Here is a 21,455-nt window from a genome sequence, read left to right as displayed (position 1 = left end):
TCATTTAGAATTTGTAAAGCTGATATGGATATACAGGGCTATTATAAGGAACAGATTTCAGACATTTACTGCTTCCAAACTACTAAAGATAGAAACACAATTAAAATGTTTCTGGAAAGAGAAAAGTTAAATTTTTATGCATTCAGTGTGAGCTCCTTGTGTTAACAACAAATATCAAAACAGTGGCTCATTTCCTGCCGCACACGATGGAGATGGTCTCTTGTTGTCGAATTCACAGCTTCAACAATGTGATGTTGCAGACTTTCAGGAGGGGGAGGGGGAGGGGAGGGAGGGGCGATAAAAATTGTCTTTTACATAACCTCACGGATAATTTACAAGGTGTGAGGTCTGGAGACCTGGGAGGCCAGCGCTGATGAAGCTCATCTTCTGCCCCTCCTCTTCTAATCCATCGCCCCGTAATAGTGTCATTCAGGTAACATCAGATGTGCTTAGAGATTAGAGAATTTCTGTAACATGTGGTAACATGGTAGTGCTCACATTGAATGCATAAAAATTTGAACTTTTCTCTTTCCAGGAACATTTTAATTATGTTTTTATCTTTAGTAGTTTGGAAGCAGTAAATGTTGGATATCTGTTCCTCTATCTATATTTACGACATTATATTAGTACAGTGAAATAGGGTTACAGAGATTTATAAATTATAGGTGTACTGATGACTAACTTACATTCTGTTAAAATGTCAGTGTCTTCCTCAAGTTGAAATCCAAAGAGGTTTATTTAATTTTGGATAGAACATTGTATTTATGACATTACATTTTGTGTGTGCTGCTGGCCATTCAAATTGCAACTCCAGGATGGTCTGCAAATAATGAAATTTTACTTACTGTGTGAATACAATGTAGTAGCAACAATACGTCATTAGATTTGTAAATAATTTGGGGGACTACAGAGTGCAGACCTGCCACCACTAACAGCAGTAATAGCTTTAATCTTGTGGAGCATCAAGTTGAACTGAGCATGGATGACAGATATAGGTATCTCATTCCACACTTCTTCAATTCTGTGGCAGAGTTCATCAGTCCTAATGACTGGCGAGTGAGTAGTGGTGTGCCAGTAACCTACGACAAAATATTTTCAGTGGACGAGAGATCTGGAGAACATGTTGGCAGGGCTACAATTGAACAATAAGGTGTACCTGCATGGTCAAACGAACAATATGTTTGTTCGGTTGGGTGCTAGTCGTGAAGGCTCACAGAGAACCTGCATGGTATCGACCATGGCCCTCCTGAACCCATCAGTTCCATATTTGCAGGACAAGTGTGGGATCTTGATTAATACGAGCAGCAGTTTTGCAGAAAGGAAAATCATAGTTTCTATTAGACCAAGATCCTGCTGATGTAGGCCAAGATCCTGCTGCTATCAAGTTCTGAAGTCCTGGTAGATGTTTCTGCTTCTTACAGAGACATAACACAAACAAACAACATTGAAATGCAATTTCTGATTAAGAAACCTGCTACATAATCTTCCCTTTTATATGCAGAATGTACATGGTGTTAATTTTACACACTTCATGCGGCTGCTCTGAAATTCTATGATTTGCATACCCAAGCATGTAATGCAATTCTACATCTACATTTACATGATTGCTAATTCACAATTAAGTACCTGGCAGAGGGTTCATTGAACCACCTTCGAGCTATTTCTCTGCTGTTCCCCTTTCAAACAGTGCATAGGAAAAAACCGAGCACTTAAATCTTTCTGTGTGAGCTCTGATTTCTCATCTTGTATTACAAGATCGTTTAGTATGACACCAACAAAATATTTTCACACTCTGAGGAGAAAGTTGGTGATCGAAATTTTCATGAGAAGAACTTGCCGAAATGAAAAATGCCTTTGTTTTAATGATTGCCAACCCATTTCACATATCATATCCATGATGCTCTCTCCCCTGTTTCGCAGTAGTACAAAATGAGCTGCCCATCTTTGAATTTTATCAGTGCCTTCCATCAGTTCCATCTGATGCGGGTTCCACATCACACAGTGGTACTCCAGAAGAGGATGGGCAGGTGTAGTGTAAGCAGTCTCTTCAACAGACCTGTTGACTTTGTAAGTGTTTGTGCCAATAAATCACTGTCTTTGGTTTGCTTTACCCATGCCAGTGTGATTTAATGTTGCATACTGTATTCATGGTGTTGCAAATTTAACAGCCAGCAGTGTATTAATTGTGCAGCAGTTTCTCTGGTAGTGAACAATTGTTTACTTTAGGGGATTATAGTAAGGAAGCCTGTAATTGATTACTTACTGCTAGTAGTGGGTTGATAAGCATGAAAGAGTTCAAATAAAGGAAAAAGGTATCATTTTAAGTACAGCTGTTATTTAAGAGAAGTGTGTTATCAAAGACCAAAATAAAATATTAATAACAAACAAAAATTTTTAAAAGAATTTGATGAGAAATGATAATCATCCCATAGAATTGTGTAGGAATTATGTGTGTTAATGGGATTTGTGAAGTAGAGGAAGAGTTTGAAATGCAAAATTTTGGATATTGGAGCATTCAGAGAATTCCATGATGCCTGTCTACACTGTGTTGTTGGGAGGGCATAACATTTCAACTGGATGGTAAGATTTTGTAAATTACCATTCTATGCTCAATCTTATAACATTGTTGTTCTTTTGTTGATTAAAAGCTAAAACTAATTCTCTTGTTTTGACAGATGTTCCTCTTTTGCCAGATAACAGTTTCATTTGTGGCAATGATGCATTAAAATTATCTACGAGTCATGTGAAGCAGATAAGACTTGAGAATAGAGGAATGAATTGTAAAGTCTGAATGTGAAATTAACAGATTGGAACTATGAAGTAAATTCTGTGTCTACTATAGTTATAACTTCAAAGATGTAAGATTCAGAGGGGGCAATGCTTAAGATTTATATAAAACAATTGATCGTGTAGTGTGGGCAAAATATATAATAAGAAAAAGAAAAGTGATCAGAGATCAGAGATGTATTGGAAAATCTGTCAAATCCTTCACATTCCAAGAAGCACAAAACTCACAGAATTGGACATAATTGTGGAATTATTGAACTTTGACATGATTAAAATTATTGGCTGGATTATAGTGTACATTTCACTATGGAATAGAAGTTCTGTATATAAAAAGTAGAGGAGAGGAACTGGCAGACTACAGTTTTGAGTCTGGCTGTGAAGCTGTTCAAACAGCTCAGTTGGTTCAAAGTTGTGCCTGAAATGCAAAAATTGGGGCCCAATTTGATATGGCATACACTTTTTTCTCTTTCAGGAAATTTAATTACTGAAACTGCCTGGCAGATTAAAACTGTGTGCCAGGCAAGGACTCAAACCTGGGACCTTTGCCTTTAATATTTTCAACATTTCGCAGCGCTGTCAGCAACTGTATAAATGTTAATTTTAATTTTAAAAACCAACAGCCTCAGTCTCAAGTCAGCATGTACTCCTCTGCAGTGTGGAAATTCATTGTGGAGTTTCATTATTATTACGCCCTTCTCTAGACACACTTTACATCATCATACACAGGCTTTGACGACCAGTATTTGCATACCAGGTAATTTTTGTTTTTTGGGCTTTAGAGTGTGGTGCAAGCTCAGTTTCTCTGCCTAAATTTACATCTCTCATACTCAGACCTCCAGATGTCAGACACAGGGAAGTTGGTAAAGTGCTAGATCCTGATACTATGGGGCATGGGGTCAAACACCAATGATGACAAATTTGCTTCTGTATTATGCATGAATGTGTTGCATGGGACGATGTGTTTATGACATTTAAAAGGACTGTTTTAGAGTTGTACAGCAATCTGCTCTTGGCAGTCTGATTTTGCTTCTTTTGTTTGAAAGTAGTAAGCGTATAGAGTACATTTGTAATTTCACAAAATATACAAATAAAGAAACAGTTGCATCACATGTATGAAAGTAATTGTAATAATAATAATAATAATAATAATAATAAATAATAATAATAATAATAATAATAATAATAATAATAATTATTATTATTATTATTATAATTAACGAAATAATAAGATCAATAATAAGCGGATAACATTCAACTAACAAGGCTAAAGCAGGCTGCCAAATGAACATTGATACAAACTGCATAAAGTCCTTTGCATCTCAGGAAAATGTTCTCCAATATAACAGTTTCATGTGAAAACACAAAAAAAATTGTCAACAGGGGGATTTGAGCACTCTATCACCTCACCCACATGAGATCAACAATATAATCACTCACACATATGCTTTTCCTGTGCTCCATAGCTTTGGTGATACTCTTAATTGCCGTTTATACATGTTCTACTGTACGACAGCACACAGCATGAACTAAATCAGTGTTTTGGTTAATACTCTATCGACTTACAATATTTGGTAATGATCTGAGTGTCTGACATCTGCAGGTTTGGGTGTCAGTGCAAGAGACATCATCAGAGGCGATAAAGACACAGAAAGCAGGGGAAAGCAGTATCAGACTTAAACAAACTCAGCAAGCTGATTTGTATAAGGTAAACGTATCTACACAACTCTTTCCTACCACAAGCTCATGTTTGTGTGACTCTGTGATCATAGGCAACAGTCCTATCATGTCACGAGCCAACTGCTGCATGGCTATGTATCAACAGTTCAGCTTGTTGAGCTTGAACTGCTTTCTGAGTCTTCTGATGATGTGTCTGGCACTGAGAGATGAAGCATTAAGTAGGAAAATATACCTTGGACAGTGGCTTAAAGCCCATAAAATAAAATTCATCAAGGACACACGCTGTATCAATTGCCAATTGTGTATTAATTTTCTCCCCCCACCATTGACTCCCAATCAAGAAACTTAAATTTCTAGAAGCTTGAGGCTTCTTGCCATAGTTTCTGTCTCTCTACCCCAACTTCATTGGTGTTTTCTAAGTATGATATTTAATTTGATATTATAACCATAATTAAGTAAGTTTTTGTACATTTTAATGGAATCTTGGAAAGTTATTCTTTGATGCTTGGTCATGTACTCTGATCTATGACTCTGAATACCTTCTACAGCATTGTACTTTATTTTTCGTGCCACACAGTGAGATGCTTGTGTGGAGCGGACTTTGTTTCCAAGGGAAACCTTCATCAACATCCACATCTAGGTATATACTCCGCAAGGCACCGTACAGTATGTGGTGGAGGGTACCTTGTACTGCTACCAGTCACATCCTTTCCTGTTCCACTCACAAATAGTGCGAGGGAAAAACAACTGTCTATATTCCTCCATATGAGTCCTAATTTCTCTTATTTTATCTTTGTGGTCCTTATGCGAAGTATGCACTGGCAGCAGTAGAATTGTTCTGCAGTCAACTTCAAATGCCAGTTCTCAAAATGTTTTCAATAGTGTTCTGCGAAAAGAACATTGTTTTGTGTACAGTGATTCCCAATTGAGTTCTTGAAGCATGTCCATAATACTTATGAGTGGATTGATGTTACTAGTAACAAATCTAGTAGCCTACCTCTGAATTGCTATGATATCTTCTTATAATCCAACCTGATGGGGATCCAAAACATAAGACCGGTACTCAAGAATCGGTTGCACTAGTGTTCTAAACTGAGGTGACAAGAGAGCGTAGTGCAGCATGTTGACGTGCCATGGACTCAACAAGTCTGTGGAAGTCTCCTGCAGAAATATTGAGCCATGCTGCCTCTATAGCCATCCATAATTCCGAAAGTGTTGCAAGCGCAGGATGTTGTGCAGCAACTGATTTCTCGATTATGTCCCATAAATGTTCGATGGGTTGCATGTCTGGCGATCTGGGTGGCCAAATCATTCACTCAAACCCTGTCCAGAATTTTCAAATCAATCATGGACAATTGTGCCCCGGTGACATGACACTAGTGTTTGGAAACATGAAGGCCACGAATGACTGCAAATGGTCTCCGAGTAGATCAACGTAAGCATTTCCACTCCATGACCGGTTCAGTTGGAGCACAGGACACCCAGTCCATTCCTTGTAAACACAGTCCACAGCATTATGGAGCCATCACCATCTTGCACAGTGCATTGTTGACAACTTGGGTCCACAGCTTCATGGAATCCGTGCCACACGTGAACTGTACCATCAGCTGTTACCAACTGAAATCAGAACTCATCTGACTAGCGTTATAACATCAAGTTTAACACATATATTTCAGAACGACACAACTCATATAAGTCACAGAGTAAGTTGACAAGCAAGACATGTGTACACGTTAGCATTCGAATGATCACTGAGTCCCAGTCTAGCGGCTGCTGCTCGGCTGGCCGCTTAGGTGGCGCAGCTGCTGCATGGCTGGCAGACAGCGCCGCACGTAGAGGACGCGCGTAATTGCATGGCAGCACTTTGAATGATCGGTGAGTCACAACACTTTTCCCCCCTTTGAAATTGTTGCACTGGTCTTGATGGAGGTGTCCTGGAGATGGCTAACGTCCATAGGCGTTGTTTGACTCGCCGTAAAGTCTTGAGGAGGAGGCTTCCCGTACAGACGGAAGGGTCCCCGATGATAACGGGTCGAGATGACAGGAGACGTAGGGGTCGAATCTGCTGGGGCCCCATGCACCAATCTGCCCATTGCGGCAAGTCCAGTTGATACGACAAGAGACATGGGCGATGTGTCGGCATCTGTTGGAGGAGGAGGAGGCGAGTAGATTTGCTCTGACAGAGGGTGGTCATCCGGTTCCTGCAGGGGCACGACTCCTAGTGGCGTCCGTTCTTGTGCTGGCATTGTAATGACGGTGAGAGGGCTGCGTTGGGAGTATTGAGAGATACCAAGATCCCGAGCGTCAGGTAGAACTGAAGGTGGTGTAGCGGCATTCGGAACAGGCATTGCCAGCACACGAGGCCGAAGCTGGTCCAAATGACGCACCGCAACACCCGTGTCCGTCTGGATTTCATACAGGGATCTGCCACGGTGCCGTAAGATGTGGCCCGGGCTCCATTTTGGCCGCCTGCCATATCCCCGTACCCAGACAAGGTCGTCGTCGGTGAACCGGCCAAGTGAAGGCACCTGCGGCCGTGAGGTGGAAGGCCGCAGAAGATGAAGTAGCGTGCGGGGCTGTCGGCCATGTAAGAGCTCAGCCGGGCTGTGGTCGCCCATGGGGGTGAAACGGTAAGATGCCAGAAACTGGAGAAGCGCATCATCAGCAGCTGAAGAAGTCAGAAGTTTCCGCATCTGAGCCTTAAATGTGCGGACCAGTCGTTCAGCCTCACCGTTGGATTGTGGATGGAACGGCGGGGCCGTGACATGCATAACGCCGTGACGAGCACAAAAATCCACAAATTCGGAAGAGGCAAATTGCAGACTATTATCAATAACATGAGTAGAGGGGAGGCCTTCCAAAGAAAAAATGCGGGTGAGAGCACTGGTGGTTGCCGCGGTGGTAGGCGACGTGCAACGGACAATGAAAGGAAAGTTAGAGTAAGCGTCAATTACGAGGAGCCCATAAGTACCTAAAAAGGGTCCCGCAAAGTCAGCATGAATTTGCTCCCAGGGCTTCTCAGGCGAAAGCCACGGTGACAAAGATGACTTCGGGGCAGCGGCCTGTGACGCACAAGGGCCGCAGGCAGCGACCATGTGTGCTATTTCAGAGTCGATGCCAGGCCAGTACACATGATGGCGCGTCAGAGATTTTGTGCGAGACACACCCCAGTGCCCTTGGTGAAGGAGGCGCAAGACCGAAGCTTGCAAAGACGCAGGTACCACAACACATGGCGAAGCATTGTCAGTGGAAAGGAGGATAACACCATAACCTAGCCGTGAGGCGGTAGCGCAAAGCGTAGTAGTTACGCAACAGATCAGAAGTCTTAGCGGATGGGCAATCTGGCCAACCCTTCTGAATACAGCGTAGAACCCGGGAGAGGGTAGGGTCAGAACCTGTAGCAGCCGCCAGCCTGTCCCCAGTGATGGGTAACCCGTCCACAACCCGCTGCTCGGCAACATCCAGGTGGAAACACAAAAGTTCGTCCCTATCGAATGCCTGATCAGGACCCATGGGAAGACGAGACAGAGTATCAGCATTTGCATGTTATGCTGTTGGCCGGAAATGAATCTCATAATTGAAACGAGACAAGTAAAGAGCCCAACACTGGAGGCGGTGTGCAGCCTTGTCGGGAAGTGACGTTGATGGATGAAAGAAGGAAACAAGTTGTTTGTGATCCGTAACAAGATGAAATTTTGAGCCACAGAGAAAAACACCAAACTTATGAAGAGCATAAATAATGGCCAAAGCTTCTTTCTCAATATGAGAATACTTTTGTTGGGCATCCGTGAGCGTTTTGGAGGCATAAGCAATGGGTTGTTCTGAAACGTCAGAAAAACGGTGCGCAAGGACTGCACTGATCCCGTATTGAGAAGCGTCTGTGGCAAGAACAAGATGTTGGCCAGGTCGATAAGTAGCCAGGCACGGGGCCTGTTTCAGCATAGTCTTCAATTTCTGGAAAGCCACATCGCATGACGCGGACCAGTGAAAAGGCATGTTTTTATGAAACAGGTGATGCAACGGCTGAGCCACCGAAGCCGCAGATGGTAAAAACTTGTGATAGTATGCTATTTTCCCCAAGAAGGCCTGCAGTTCCTTAACAGATGTAGGGCGAGGAAGGGCATCGATCGCAGTGACTGTTTGCTGAAGCGGACGAATACCATCCCGAGAGAGTTGAAACCCCAAGTACGTGATAGATGCCTGAAAAAATTGTGCTTTCTGAAGATTACACTTAAGACCGGCAGTCTGTAAGACATGAAAAAGTGTGCGGAGATTTTGAAGATGTTCTTCAGTGGTGGAGCCAGTGACAACAATGTCGACCATGTAATTGATACACCCAGGGACAGGGAGCAGTAATTGTTCCAAGAATCACTGAAAGAGAGCAGGGGCGCTAGCAACCCCGAATGGCAAGCGTTGGTATTGATAGAGGCCGAAAGGCATGTTAAGGACCAGAAACTGCCGGGAAGCAGCGTCAAGAGGAAGTTGATGATAAGCTTCTGACAGGTCAATTTTAGAAAAATACTGGCCTGCAGCAAGTTTAGTGAACAGTTCTTCAGGACGGGGCATAGGGTAAGTGTCGATGAGGCATTGAGCATTTACAGTTGCTTTGAAATCGCCACAGAGACGAATATCACCATTTGGCTTAGCAACGACAACGACAGGAGAGGACCACTCACTGGAAGTGACAGGAAGCAAGACCCCTGAAGTAGTGAGACGATCCAACTCCCGTTTTACCCGATAACGAAGGGCCACAGGAATGGGCCGGCCCGAAAAAACTTAGGCCGAGCAGTGGGTTTGAGCGCGATATGAGCTTCAAAGTCTTTCGCACGGTCTAACCCAGGAGAAAAAAGGGACGAAAATGTCGTCGACAAGGAATCCAGTTGAGCATAAGGAATAGCATCAGAGACAATATTGACAGAGTCATCTATGGAGAACCCAAAAACACGAAAGGCATCGAAACCAAAAAGATTTTCTGCGTTTCTCTGGTCGACCACAAATATGGGAACAGTGCGAACGATTGATTTGTAAGATACCTCAGCATTAAACTGTCCCAAGAGAGAAATCTTCTGTTTATTGTACGTCCGTAATTGCCGAGTGACAGGTGACAGGAGTGGAGAACCCAACTGAAGATACGTCTGAGAATTAATTATAGTGGCAGCAGAACCGGTATCCACTTGCATGCGAACATCTCGACCAAGGATTTGGACAGTGAGGAATAACTCCCTGAAAGGGAAGAAGTGCAACTGACAGATAACACAGAATCAGAATCAGCGTCATGTTCATGAACATCATGTATGCGGTTGGATTTGCAAACAGAAGACACATGACCTTTCTTTTTGCAATTGTGACACACAGCCCAATGTTAGGGACAATCCTCACGTGAATGTTTCGTAAAACACCGCGGACATGAAGGAAGTTGCCGGGGGTTTTGCTGCAGTTTCTTAGCGGATTGTTTACAGCTAGGCCAAGGCTGTGCGTGGGAGTGCACTGCGGCCATGTCGGCCGCCGGGGACGCGCCGCACACATCATCAACAGCGCACAGAGGTTGTATTTCCCCGACATCACCCCACGCCTCTGTTTGTGCCCCAGCGGCGCGAAAAATTTCAAAAGACTGTGCAATAGCGAGAACTTCATCTAGAGTCGGATTTGCCAACTGAAGAGCCCGTTGCCGAACTTCTTTGTCGGGCGCCGACTGGATAATAGCATCCCGTACCATGGAATCGGCATAGGATTCTTTGTGAATGTCAGTAACAAATTGACACTTTCGACTGAGGCTGTGAAGTTCAGCAGCCCAAGCGCGATAGGATTGATGTGGCTGTTTTTGACAACGATAAAAGGCAACACGAGAGGCTACCACATGCGTTTGCTTTTGAAAATAGACAGAAGTGAGCACATTTCAGCAAAGGACAAAGACGCAGGATCCTTCAAAGGAGCCAATTGCGACAACAACCGATACATTTGAGGTGAAATCCAGGAAAGGAACTGAGACTTACATGGTTGTTCGTCTGTGACATGAAATGCCAAGAAGTGCTGTCGAAGACGTTTTTCATAATCAGACCAGTCTTCCGCTGTCTCGTCTTAAGGAGGAAAAGGAGGTAAAGCCAACGACGAGAAACGCCCCGCATTTGACACTGCGAAGAAATCGCGAATCGCCGCTGTTAGAAGCGTTTGCTGTTCAAGGAGATTTTGCAATAGTTGCTCTACAGTAGCCATGGAAACCTGTGGGTCAACGGTGAAAAGGAAAAATCCACTACCTCGTCGCCAATTGTTATAACGTCAAGTTTAACACATATATTTCAGAACGACACAACACATATAAGTCACAGAGTAAGTTGACAAGCAAGACGTGTACACGTTAGCATTCGAATGAGCACTGAGTCCCAGTCTAGCGGCCGCTGCTCGGCTGGCTGCTTAGGTGGCGCAGCTGCTGCATGGCTGGCAGACAGCGCCGCACGTAGAGGACGCGAGTAATTGCGCGGCGGTGCTTTGAATGATCGGCGAGTCACAACAACTAGACCACAGTTTCCCAGTCATCAGAGATCCAACCAATATGGTAACAAGCCCAGGAGGGGCAGTGCAGATGATGATGTGCTGTTAACAAAGGAATTCACTTCTGTCGTCTGCTACCATTAATGCCAGATTTCATCACACTGTTGTATGTCCCATCTTGATTTCAGTGGTTATTTCATGCAGTGTTGATTGACAGCTCTATGCAAATGTTGCTAGTGTCATTCGTTACGTGAAGGCCATCAGCTACTGTGTTGTTACTGGTGACAGGTAATTCCTGAAATCTGATAGTCATTCCATACTCAACACTGTGGATCTTGAAATATTGAATTCCCTAACAGTTTCTAAAATGGAATGTACTCTGCATCTGGCTCCAACTACCATTCCTTGTTCAAAGTCTGTTAATTCTGTTGTGCAGTCATAATTATGTCAGACACATTTTCGCATGACTCACATGAATACAAACGTCAGCTCTGCCAATGCACTGCCCTTTTGTACCTTGTTGTGTATGCGATACTGTCACCATCCATATATGTGTATATAGCTGTCCTATGATTTTGTCACCTCTGTGGATGTGTGGCCTTCTTTACAGATGAACTACATGTTCCTAAAATTCTCCAAATGAATCCGAGTTTACCATTTGCCTTCCCTACTACGACCCTTATGTGCCTGTTCCATATCATATTACTTTGCAACATTACCCCTAGATATTTAATTGACTTGACTGTGTCAAGCAGTACACTACTAATGCTGTATTCTGGTCAGCTAGGTGCTTAAATAACTAGATGACTATGGATGTGGTCCTGGATGATGATAGATATATGTACAGTTTCTATTGTTTTCTAGTAACATTCAAATTTTCTTTATCTTCACCTTGCGTTACAAATATACAAAGCATATAAACATGAGGAGCCAAGAGTAGAGCGTATCAGGCAGACGATCTGCAGCTGCGTGATGTACATGTTATCAACATTTCGGAATATGTTTTTAATGTGGCTCTTTAAGTGCATTTCTTACATTGCGGCTTCATGCTTTGAAGGTTAAGTAATTCATCTGTTTTCTTTTGGGAAGATTTGTACTTATAAAAATAGTGACAATGACGAGAATGTCCTGACACAACATGTGCCTTGTTTGCAGTTTACTTGGTAGCTTTTCTTCATTTATGACAGTATGATATTGAATCAGAAAACAATCAATTTGTCTAACAGTGTAAACTGTACAAAAACTTATTTTATTTTCACAGGACAAAGGTGTACTCTGGGCTGAAGAGTGGCAAAAGTTGGACTAAAGTGCCAACGCTCTTCGATATTTGTGTTAGAGTTCTGCAGGAAAATATAGAGGGTAAGTGCAATTTTTAATAGTATGAAAAATTATAGGTAGTGACCTGAGAAACCACTTCAGAGCCAAGCTGTTAAGTAAAGTACTGTTGCTGCTGCTGTGAGAAAAAAGGAAGTGTTCTTTTTGTGCACAATGTGAACAGTAATGGAAGATGTTCAAGTCTGCATATGACCATCCAGGTGTAGGTTTTCATGGTTTCTATAAATCAGTTAAGGTGAATGGCAAGGTGGTGCCTTTGAATAGGATGCTGTCAGCTGATCTCTCTAAAGACATCAAAAGTGGAATGTTAAACCATTATCCCACTTCTTTTTCCATTTATTTCAACAGTTTTGGTATTCTGAACTATTTGTTCCTATCCACAATTACTGTTCTGTCTTTCTGAGAGAGAGAGAGAGAGAGAGAGAGAGAGAGAGAGAGAAGAGAGAGAGTGTGAGTGTGAGAGTGAGAGTGAGAGTGAGTGCGTTTGCGTGCATGCACATACCTGCATACACTGAAAAAATTGCTCACCGTTTTCTGCCAGACTTCTTGTTCTCTTTACTTTTTTTGTATGGGCATAATCAGGAAGATCTAGACACATGATTCATACCTTATTTATGTGTAGAATAGTTGCAACTACAATTTTCTCACCAATTATTTTCTTGAACATGAAACATGTTTTATTTGCAGTGGTTACTGATCCATTTATATAGGTAGATACATTCCTTCCAATGAGCTACAGTGAGGATGTTCTCAGCAATAAAGAACATATATAAAAAAAATTAAAAAAACAAATGAATGCATGATTTTTCTAAAGTGCCGGGAATTTCTACGCCCGTGTATAAAAACATAACCATTCAAAGGATTGATAAGTTTTATAGTTCTGAGGGAAGATATACAGTCATTTAATAACACGGAAAAAGTGTGTTTTCATCTGGGAGAAAGTGTATTTTTAACCGGGAAAAATCCGGGAATTTTTTTTTTTTTCCTTGTCCATGTATACATCCTGTGTTACATGGACTAATAGTTTCTGGGACAGTGCCATGAAGGAAATGATTGAAATAAAAATTTGTAAAACCACCCTCAATAAAGATAGTGGCCTGCAGCTGAGCACAGTTTGAGACCCAGTCATTGGAAGGTTGAAGTGGGCACACAACAAAAGCATTACATTATGCACCAGTGATGTCACAGAAGTCAGCACACCTATCTAAGGATGACAGCAGCAACCATGAGACAGTCCTCACTTAACAATGGCTGAAGAGTACTCGGTTGTAAGCATGTGGATTTTAAACCACTTGATGTGGTTGGAAGAGCGAGAGAATCTTATCAACATATCTACAAAAGAAAAGATATGCGGATATTCCTATCTCAGATCCTAAATGAATGCTTCTCATATAAATCACAAATGTGAAAATATATTATCTTTTAAAACTTTTTTCCCCTTGGTCCTGTGTACAAAGATATTATCAGTGGGTGCTTTGGAATAATTAGCTTCCCTAGTTGAAAAGTTCACTGTATGAATTAAGTTGGATTATAATGCAGCATATTTGTAGTTGAAGAATTTTTAAGAAAATATGTATTAAAATCACCGGCGACCAATGTTTTTAGCTTTTTTGTGTCTTTTTAAATAGGTCAGTAGAGCTTTGAGTTGATTTACAAATGTATTAAAGTTTTCTGTAGGTGCCTAATATACACTAACCATTACAAAGGATTTATTGTGAAATTCTGCTTCAGTAGCACATGCTTCCAGGTGCTATTCCTAGAAAAATTTTGTTAGCATCTATGTTCTTAAATGCATGACTACTCTTGATGAATGTGGCAGCTCTTCAGTTCTCCATTTCCATTCTACAGAAATGAGATACTAACCTAAATCCTGTGACATTTAATATATCTGTACAATGGTGGTTAGATGTTCAAGAGGTGGATTATGTCAGATGGGTTTGATGACTCAGCTTAATTAGTGCATATAAGTTGTTGATTAATTTTACTTCTCAGTGCTCAAGGATTCTGATGCTGTAACAATACTATACAGTGAATGAAATATAAGTGGAAAAATATTCTGGTGATTTTTCTACAAACACAGATGTTAAAATTATTCTGTTTGGTTACTACTTCAGACTTCAAGGTCGTCAGCACTGATGTCCGACTGAAGCTGTGTTTGTGTTGCTGGTTAAAAATAGTCCATTTTCATAGAGTAAAGTGATTCGTGAAGCATATTTTGTACATAAATTCATTCCTTTATATCTCCTTCATATAGGCAACTGAAGATTTCATGATCTGAGGCTTTGTTTTTATACTGTCACACAAACCCACATCATGCATAGCAGACCATGTACTGTCAGTAGTAAACATTGTCTAATTTCAAGTAATACTCAGGATAAGTGGATATTAAAGTTACATTTTTTTGTGAACAAGTTAATTAACAGTTAAGTGGGTACTGAGTTCATTCTTTAAGTGAAAATAATTACCGTTTTATGTTACAACACACAACTGGATTTTTGTACCTGTAGGCCCAATTTTTGAGGCTCATAAATTACAAAAACTTGTGTAATATAAAGTACTTTAAGTGATTTATTTTTAAGTGTTTCATCAGTGTTGCAATGCTCAATGAGTGTGGATGTTGCCATAGGGTATGCAAGCAAGGAGTGGTATGTGTAGATTGAGGGCTGGAAATCCACTGGGATGGCAGTAGTTTGCAATTAAATGGGGAACTCAAGGATGCTCCTCCCATGGAAACAAAACTTTGTGCCCTTCGGGCTGAATTAGTTACACAAAATTTGAACTACATGGGTTAAAGGGGACAAAGATCCTGGTAAATGGGTAACAGTAACAAGTAATGGGCAAAATGGGAACAGCTCTTCAACTTAATCTACATTTGATGTTACAGTATGTAATATGTTTGACTTGTTACGTGAAGTAGGAGGGGAAGTGTCTCATCCAGCTGTAGGTCACAGTAAGGTACATCAGACTTCTAGAAAAGAAACTCAGTGTAGACCAGTACCAAAAGAGAGTAGAAGAAAAGATTCTTGCTGCTTGGCAGTAGCCATGGGAGGGGTGTAGGCCACATGGTACAGGACAAATAAGGAACAGTGTACCAGGTCATAAGTGCTATGAAGCCAAGTGCTAGTGTTTGTCAGGTGACCGAGGTCATAGGGAATTTGTGAAAAGGTTTTGAAAAAGAGGATTAGTTTATTGTAGAAAGTGGAGCAGGGAACAACCTGGCCAAAGACAGAGATTGTAAATTTAAGGGTGACCTGGATGAAATAGGAGTAGCAACTACACACACCTGTGCGAGTTTTGTGGAGATCCTACAGCACCATAATGAGCCTGAGTTAACACTGCTGTGAGCCATGTGATAGAGCAGGCTGCTCCTGACTGAAATGAAAAAGCACATGAGTGCAGTGCTTTTTGCTGCAATTGGAAGATGGGAATATCCTAGAAATGAAATACATCTGAATAGGAGAGGGAAATGTAGGTTGGCTGAGCTTCTTGCACATAATATACAGAGGGCCACCATCACACAAAGCAGGATGCCTGTTGTTATGGTGTCAGAGAGAAACCTTTTTTTCCTTAGAATCTGGATTCAGGTACCATGTTTGAAAGAAGTCAAAATAACAGAAGAGCTCAACAAAATGATTAAGAATGCACAGAAAAGTAAGGTTAATTATTTCATCAAAATGTTAGAAGATTGAGTAATAAGGTGGAAGAGGTTCTTGTGTGTTTGGAAAAATTAGACAATGATCTGAGCACCACATAACCACAGCAGTTGGAAAGTTATATAAAAGGTTACACTCTAGCACTGGGATGTTCAATCTGTGTGCCGCATGTAGCTCAAAGTCAGCTTCAATGTGACCCAAGAAGTGAGCATTTAACACCCAATTGGTAAGAAAAGAAAATCTTTCCATAAAATTCTGTTAGCCACATGCAGCACAAAGCAAGTATCAGTGCGGCCCAAGAAGTGAGCATCGAACACATGATTGGTAAGAAAAGAAAGAACTTTCCATGAAATTCTGTTAATGTAAAATTATGATAAATTGAATACGTTCAATCTGAAACTCTGAATTCTATTAAGTACAGTCCAAAAATACATGTCTTCTTCCAGTGTGACCCAGGTAGGCAAAAAGGTTGGGTCCCCCTGCTCTAGCAGCTTACTCCTAATATTGAAAAAGGGGACTTGTTACATGTATTAAGACACAAGTTCAAGAACATTGAGACAAGTAGATTTTGTAGTGATCAGCAGATAGAAGTGTGTGCTTCTGAATTAATACTGAAAACATTTCACTTTCAATTGTAACTGTATATTGGTCCCCAAAGGGAAATTTTGAACTTTTTTTGGGGATTCCAAATTCTTTACTGTGCTATCTGTCAGAAAGCAGCAAGATTCATTGTAGATTTTCAGAAGGAATATGGTAAGAAAACTGATCTGGAAACATTACTTGGATCCTACAGTTTGATCTTGGTATTCAGCTTTCCAACACAGGCGGGTAAAGAGAGTAGGACACTAATTGATAATATTTCCTTTGGTGAAGCTCAAAGCATGAAAGTAACTGTTAACCAAGCAGCAAATGCTCTCTCTCATCATGATGGACAGTTAGCTAGGATAAATAACGTAGTACCTTACAGCATGGATACTCCTCAGTGGAAATTTATTAGAATAATTAATAACCCCAGGACAATTTTTTAAAGAATGGTTTACAAGAAATGACCTGGAATTAAATTTATAAGGAACCAAATGGTAATATAAAATTTAATCTATTCTGTGATAAATTCGTGTAATTTTCGAAAATAGCTTTGTGCATGAGCTAAAAAGCTAGGGATCACTAGAGGGATTAAAGTATTTTCTGAAGGGAGAAGAAAAGTGTATCTGTTGGAAAGAACAAGCATAGATTCTGCATGTACATTATGTCAGGAATCAGTTATTTCAGCAACCGACATAAGGCCATATGGAATGTTTTCAAACAAGAGACAGGATTTCTGGCCAAGAACAGGGTAACATCTCTGCTGAATTAAATGGAAGGGTACAAGTAATCACTCATAGGTAGCAAATGTGTTTACTAACCATTTCTTAAATATAGTAGTAAATATGGTGACAAAAAGTTGAAGAGAGAAATCAAAGGATTCTGTTGAAAAAGCAACTCTCATAAAATTTGATCATATGAAGGTATCACACACTTCTCCCTCTGAAATTAAGAAAATTATATATTCTCTCAAAAGTAAAGGCTCATCTGCATTTGATGATTTTTCTGAAGATTTGTTCGCATATAATAAGCCCTGTCTTACCTGAATTATGTTGTGCACCACTAACTTAAGGCATTCTCCAGCGAGGTTGATATACACCATTGTTAAACCCCTTTATAAGAAAGGTGATAAAAGAAGAGATGTCAATAACTACTGACATGTTTCACTGCTGAGAACATTTTCCAACATTTTTGATAGAGTGATGCATTCTAGAATAGTATTCCACTTGACCAACAATAATATCCTCAGTAATTCACAGTTGGATTTCAGAAGAGTTGCTCAACTGTGAATACCGTTTACACATTCATTCAGAAAATTTTGCAAGCCTTAGGTAACAAAATAGAACCTTTGGTATTTTTTGGTGACCTGTCTAACGCGTTTGACTGTGAATCACAATAGTCTTATAGATAAACTGAGGTTTTGTGGAATTAATTGATGGTATAGCCAACCAATGGATTATGTTGTTTCTAACCAAAAGGGCACTCAGTAATTCAACAAATGTAATTGAGAGGGATACTTCTCACTGAGTGAAATTACATATGTGGCTTCCCCAAGGCTCATTGTTAGGTCCACCGTTGTTCCTCATATTATACAGCCAGCAGAATTAGTTCTTTTTATGGATGACACTAGTGCTGTAATCAATCCAAACATACATACAGCATCAGAAGAAATGATAAACAATACTCTTAAAAGTGCCACTGATTGGTTTTCTGTAAATGGTCTCATTCTCAATTTTAAAAAGGCACAACATATTCAATTCTGCACATTTAGAGGTACTACACCAGTGATAAGTGTAACACATGGTGAGGAAATAATACATAGGATGGAAACTTCATAATGTTCAGGCGTCCATATTGATGAGAATTTAAACTGCAGAAAGCACATTTCGGAGCACCCAAAAATAAAAAAATAAAAATAAAAAAGTTAGTTCAGTCATATTTGCTCTTAGAATCATTGCAGATTGTGGAGAGAGTTAAATAAGTAAGTTGGCATCCTTTGCATATTTTCATTCAATAACCCAATTCTTTTGCTTCTGAAACAGCTCTGCCATCCAAAGAAAGAGAGCATACAAGATGTAGGAAAAAGTGAAAACATAATACATATATAAACATAAGAAATTATACCTTGAAATGAATTATAATTAGTTATGATTTTCATTCTCTTTCTAAATTATTAAAAATATTTTTATGAAATGCTCCTGGTGTTTAAAGTCACATGTACAAACTAGAGGTTGCAGAAATTTGCACATTATTCATTGTCCGGCAGATGAAATTGGTACTGATAAATTAAGTTTGAGTCTCTATTCGAATGTGGTGTGAACTGAACAAAGGCAGTTTTGTATAGGGATATGCTGCCATCTTCTTCTTCTTCTTCTTATTCTTATTTATTAAACTAAGAAGTAGTAAAGAAATTTATGTAAAAATAGAACCAGTATCAGACACAATGAACAATAGAAGACTTGTATTCTAAGGGCACCTAAAAAGGCCTGATCAGAAGAGGATAACAAAAGAATTTTTTAGTGTTCTTGACAGAAACCTAAAAATATCAATCACATGAATGAAAGAAATTAAAGCAGACCAGAGAGAAATGGAAATAAAGAAGGAAGAAATAGGAGGAAAAGTTCAGAGGAAAAGTAAAAACTTTCAAGGGCTTCCAACAGAAAACAAAGAGAAGGACAGGTGCAGTATGGACAGAAGAAAGAAGACAAAAACACTGACGAAGAATGAAAAACTACTGAAAAGAAAGAAAGGACAAAATAAAGAAAACATAAATTATTTCATGTGGTCTGTAGTAGGCCTAACCAATAAAAAAATAACACCACCACATAGAAACATTTTTACATTCGTATATCATTGAGCCATGCTTTTGTAGCAGACTGTTCATATTAGTTATTGTGACGTTAGCTGCTTTTATACATTTGATAATCTCACACTAATTTTTAAAATGTTTATTGTTCTTGATTTCAGCAATTGAGTACACAGGAGGTGTACCATATGACTTGCTTAAACCAGTCCTCATTATTGCTACACCAGATCAGTTATTCATGCTAGAACATTACAACCCCTACCTTATTGAAGAAACTGATGAACTGTGGGAATTCCATTGTAAGAAATCATTCCGCACAAAAGAGCGGGAAGAGATGGAGACGTGGCGAGAAATGTATATGGTGAGTTCATATAATGGTGATAAAAGTAATGTAAAGTGGATATCTCTACATATAAGTGGGAAATAAATAATTGTGCCCATCACTTTTTTCATGGAATTCTCCCCCTTTTTTAATTTTTTTTTTAAACCTATAAAGAAATGAACATCCATGTTATTTCATTCATAAAAACATATGTGACCCATTGATTTTAAATATAAAATTGATGATGTGATGGGCATTATTGATGCCAGTGTTGAAACTATACCCAGAAACATTCCAACAGCTTTTGAAGTGATTGCGGGTGGAACAACTGTCTTTATTATCATTTTGTTTCTGCTGACTGTTTGGTGTTTCCAGGATGATGTGCATAGGACTTACAGAAATCCTCAGAGGAAAAAATATTGGTCACAATCAAATTAGGTGAGCAGGTGGTCCAACTGGGTTATCACACAAATACATCCATTAAGTGGGAGTTTTACTTTCAAACCTGAGTGTTTGGAAGACTAGTGTTACTTCGACGGCAGTTTTGGCTAAAATACTTCTCATTAACAAGGAGATGTCCCCAGTGGTGCTATTGACGTTTAAAACTATCTGTACAGTGATGTAGGTTAAGATCCCATGTATCACACACTGCAGCCATTCACCTTTGTGGGTCCTCATTTACGAGTAATTGATGAAAAAAAAATTCGGAATTTCTATGTCTCTCAATAGCGTTAAAAAAGTCCCATTACGTAGTCTGGTTGTGTGGTGTAATGCAGTTTCACGTGCAGGACGTTATGGGTTTGAATCTTGGAAGGTGGTCTAAAGAGAGAGAGAGAGAGAGAGAGAGAGAGAGTGAGTGAGTGAGTGAGTGAGTGAGTGTGTGTGGGGGGGGGGGGGGGGGGGCGCACGCACCTGCACGCTTTTTCAAAGTGATTTAAATGTAATTTTTTAATTCCATTCTTCTGTCACATACTTATAATTACAATATCAACTTCTTCATTTGCTCTCATTTTTCTTCCTGTCATTCTTTCTCCACTTGAAATCTTTTTCATGTGTTTTTAATTACTTTTATGTATTAATTTCAATTTAATTAATTAATTTTTTTTGTCCACATTATTGCATTCATTATTTGTTTCAAATGTTGCCTGAATTTCATTTTACTTATAACCCCATTTTCCATTGAAGTTTTCATGTGTGTCATTTTGCTCATAGTGCAATAGGTATTTAGGTTATGTTTTACATGTTTGTATGACTATTACCTTGCAAAAAACATTGCACATCTGGTAACAAAAATGCATTCTTGACAACACGGCACAAACATAAATACATTATTTTGTCTTTTAACTGATAGATTGGTATTTTCAAATAATTGAATATTATAATAGATAAATATAATGAAATTCATAGACATAAAAATTCTGATTGGAAAAAGAATGATATAAAGAAAAAATGAAACAAATGAAGAAGTTCATATGGTGATTAAAATGACATGACAGAGAAATAGGAATAAAAAATTATATTTAAACCAATCAATTGAATAAAAATAGTGATCAAAGTAATTTTCATAAAGATTTAAAAATAAAAAAAATTATGCATCTGATGGGATTTGAACCCCTAACGTTGTACTTGTGAAGTTGTTATCCAATCCATTATACCATGCAACCAGGCTATATAATGCAACTCTTTTAATGCTTTTGAATATCACACAAAATTCTGAATTTTTTTTCCTTCAATTACTTGCAAAAAAGGCCCCACTAGGGTGAATGGTTGCAGCGTATGATACCTGGGATCTTAACCCACATCA

General features: G+C 39.6%; 1 protein-coding gene across 4 annotated transcripts in view; it reads left to right on the top strand.

The window, feature by feature from the left end:
* The window catches only part of LOC124776250 (transcription elongation factor B polypeptide 3), a 162,401-nt gene that overhangs the window by 62,711 nt on the left and 78,235 nt on the right, over positions 1-21,455 (top strand). For all 4 annotated transcript variants that reach the window (XM_047251119.1, XM_047251118.1, XM_047251117.1 and 1 more), the window contains 2 exons: positions 12,215-12,312; positions 19,491-19,690. In XM_047251119.1, coding sequence (XP_047107075.1) covers positions 12,215-12,312; positions 19,491-19,690 — 298 coding nt within the window. The remainder of the gene's footprint in view (positions 1-12,214; positions 12,313-19,490; positions 19,691-21,455) is intronic.

Source organism: Schistocerca piceifrons, chromosome 2, assembly GCF_021461385.2.
Source record: "Schistocerca piceifrons isolate TAMUIC-IGC-003096 chromosome 2, iqSchPice1.1, whole genome shotgun sequence".
Lineage (NCBI taxonomy): Eukaryota > Metazoa > Arthropoda > Insecta > Orthoptera > Acrididae > Schistocerca > Schistocerca piceifrons.
This window is presented reverse-complemented; position numbering and strand designations above follow the sequence as displayed.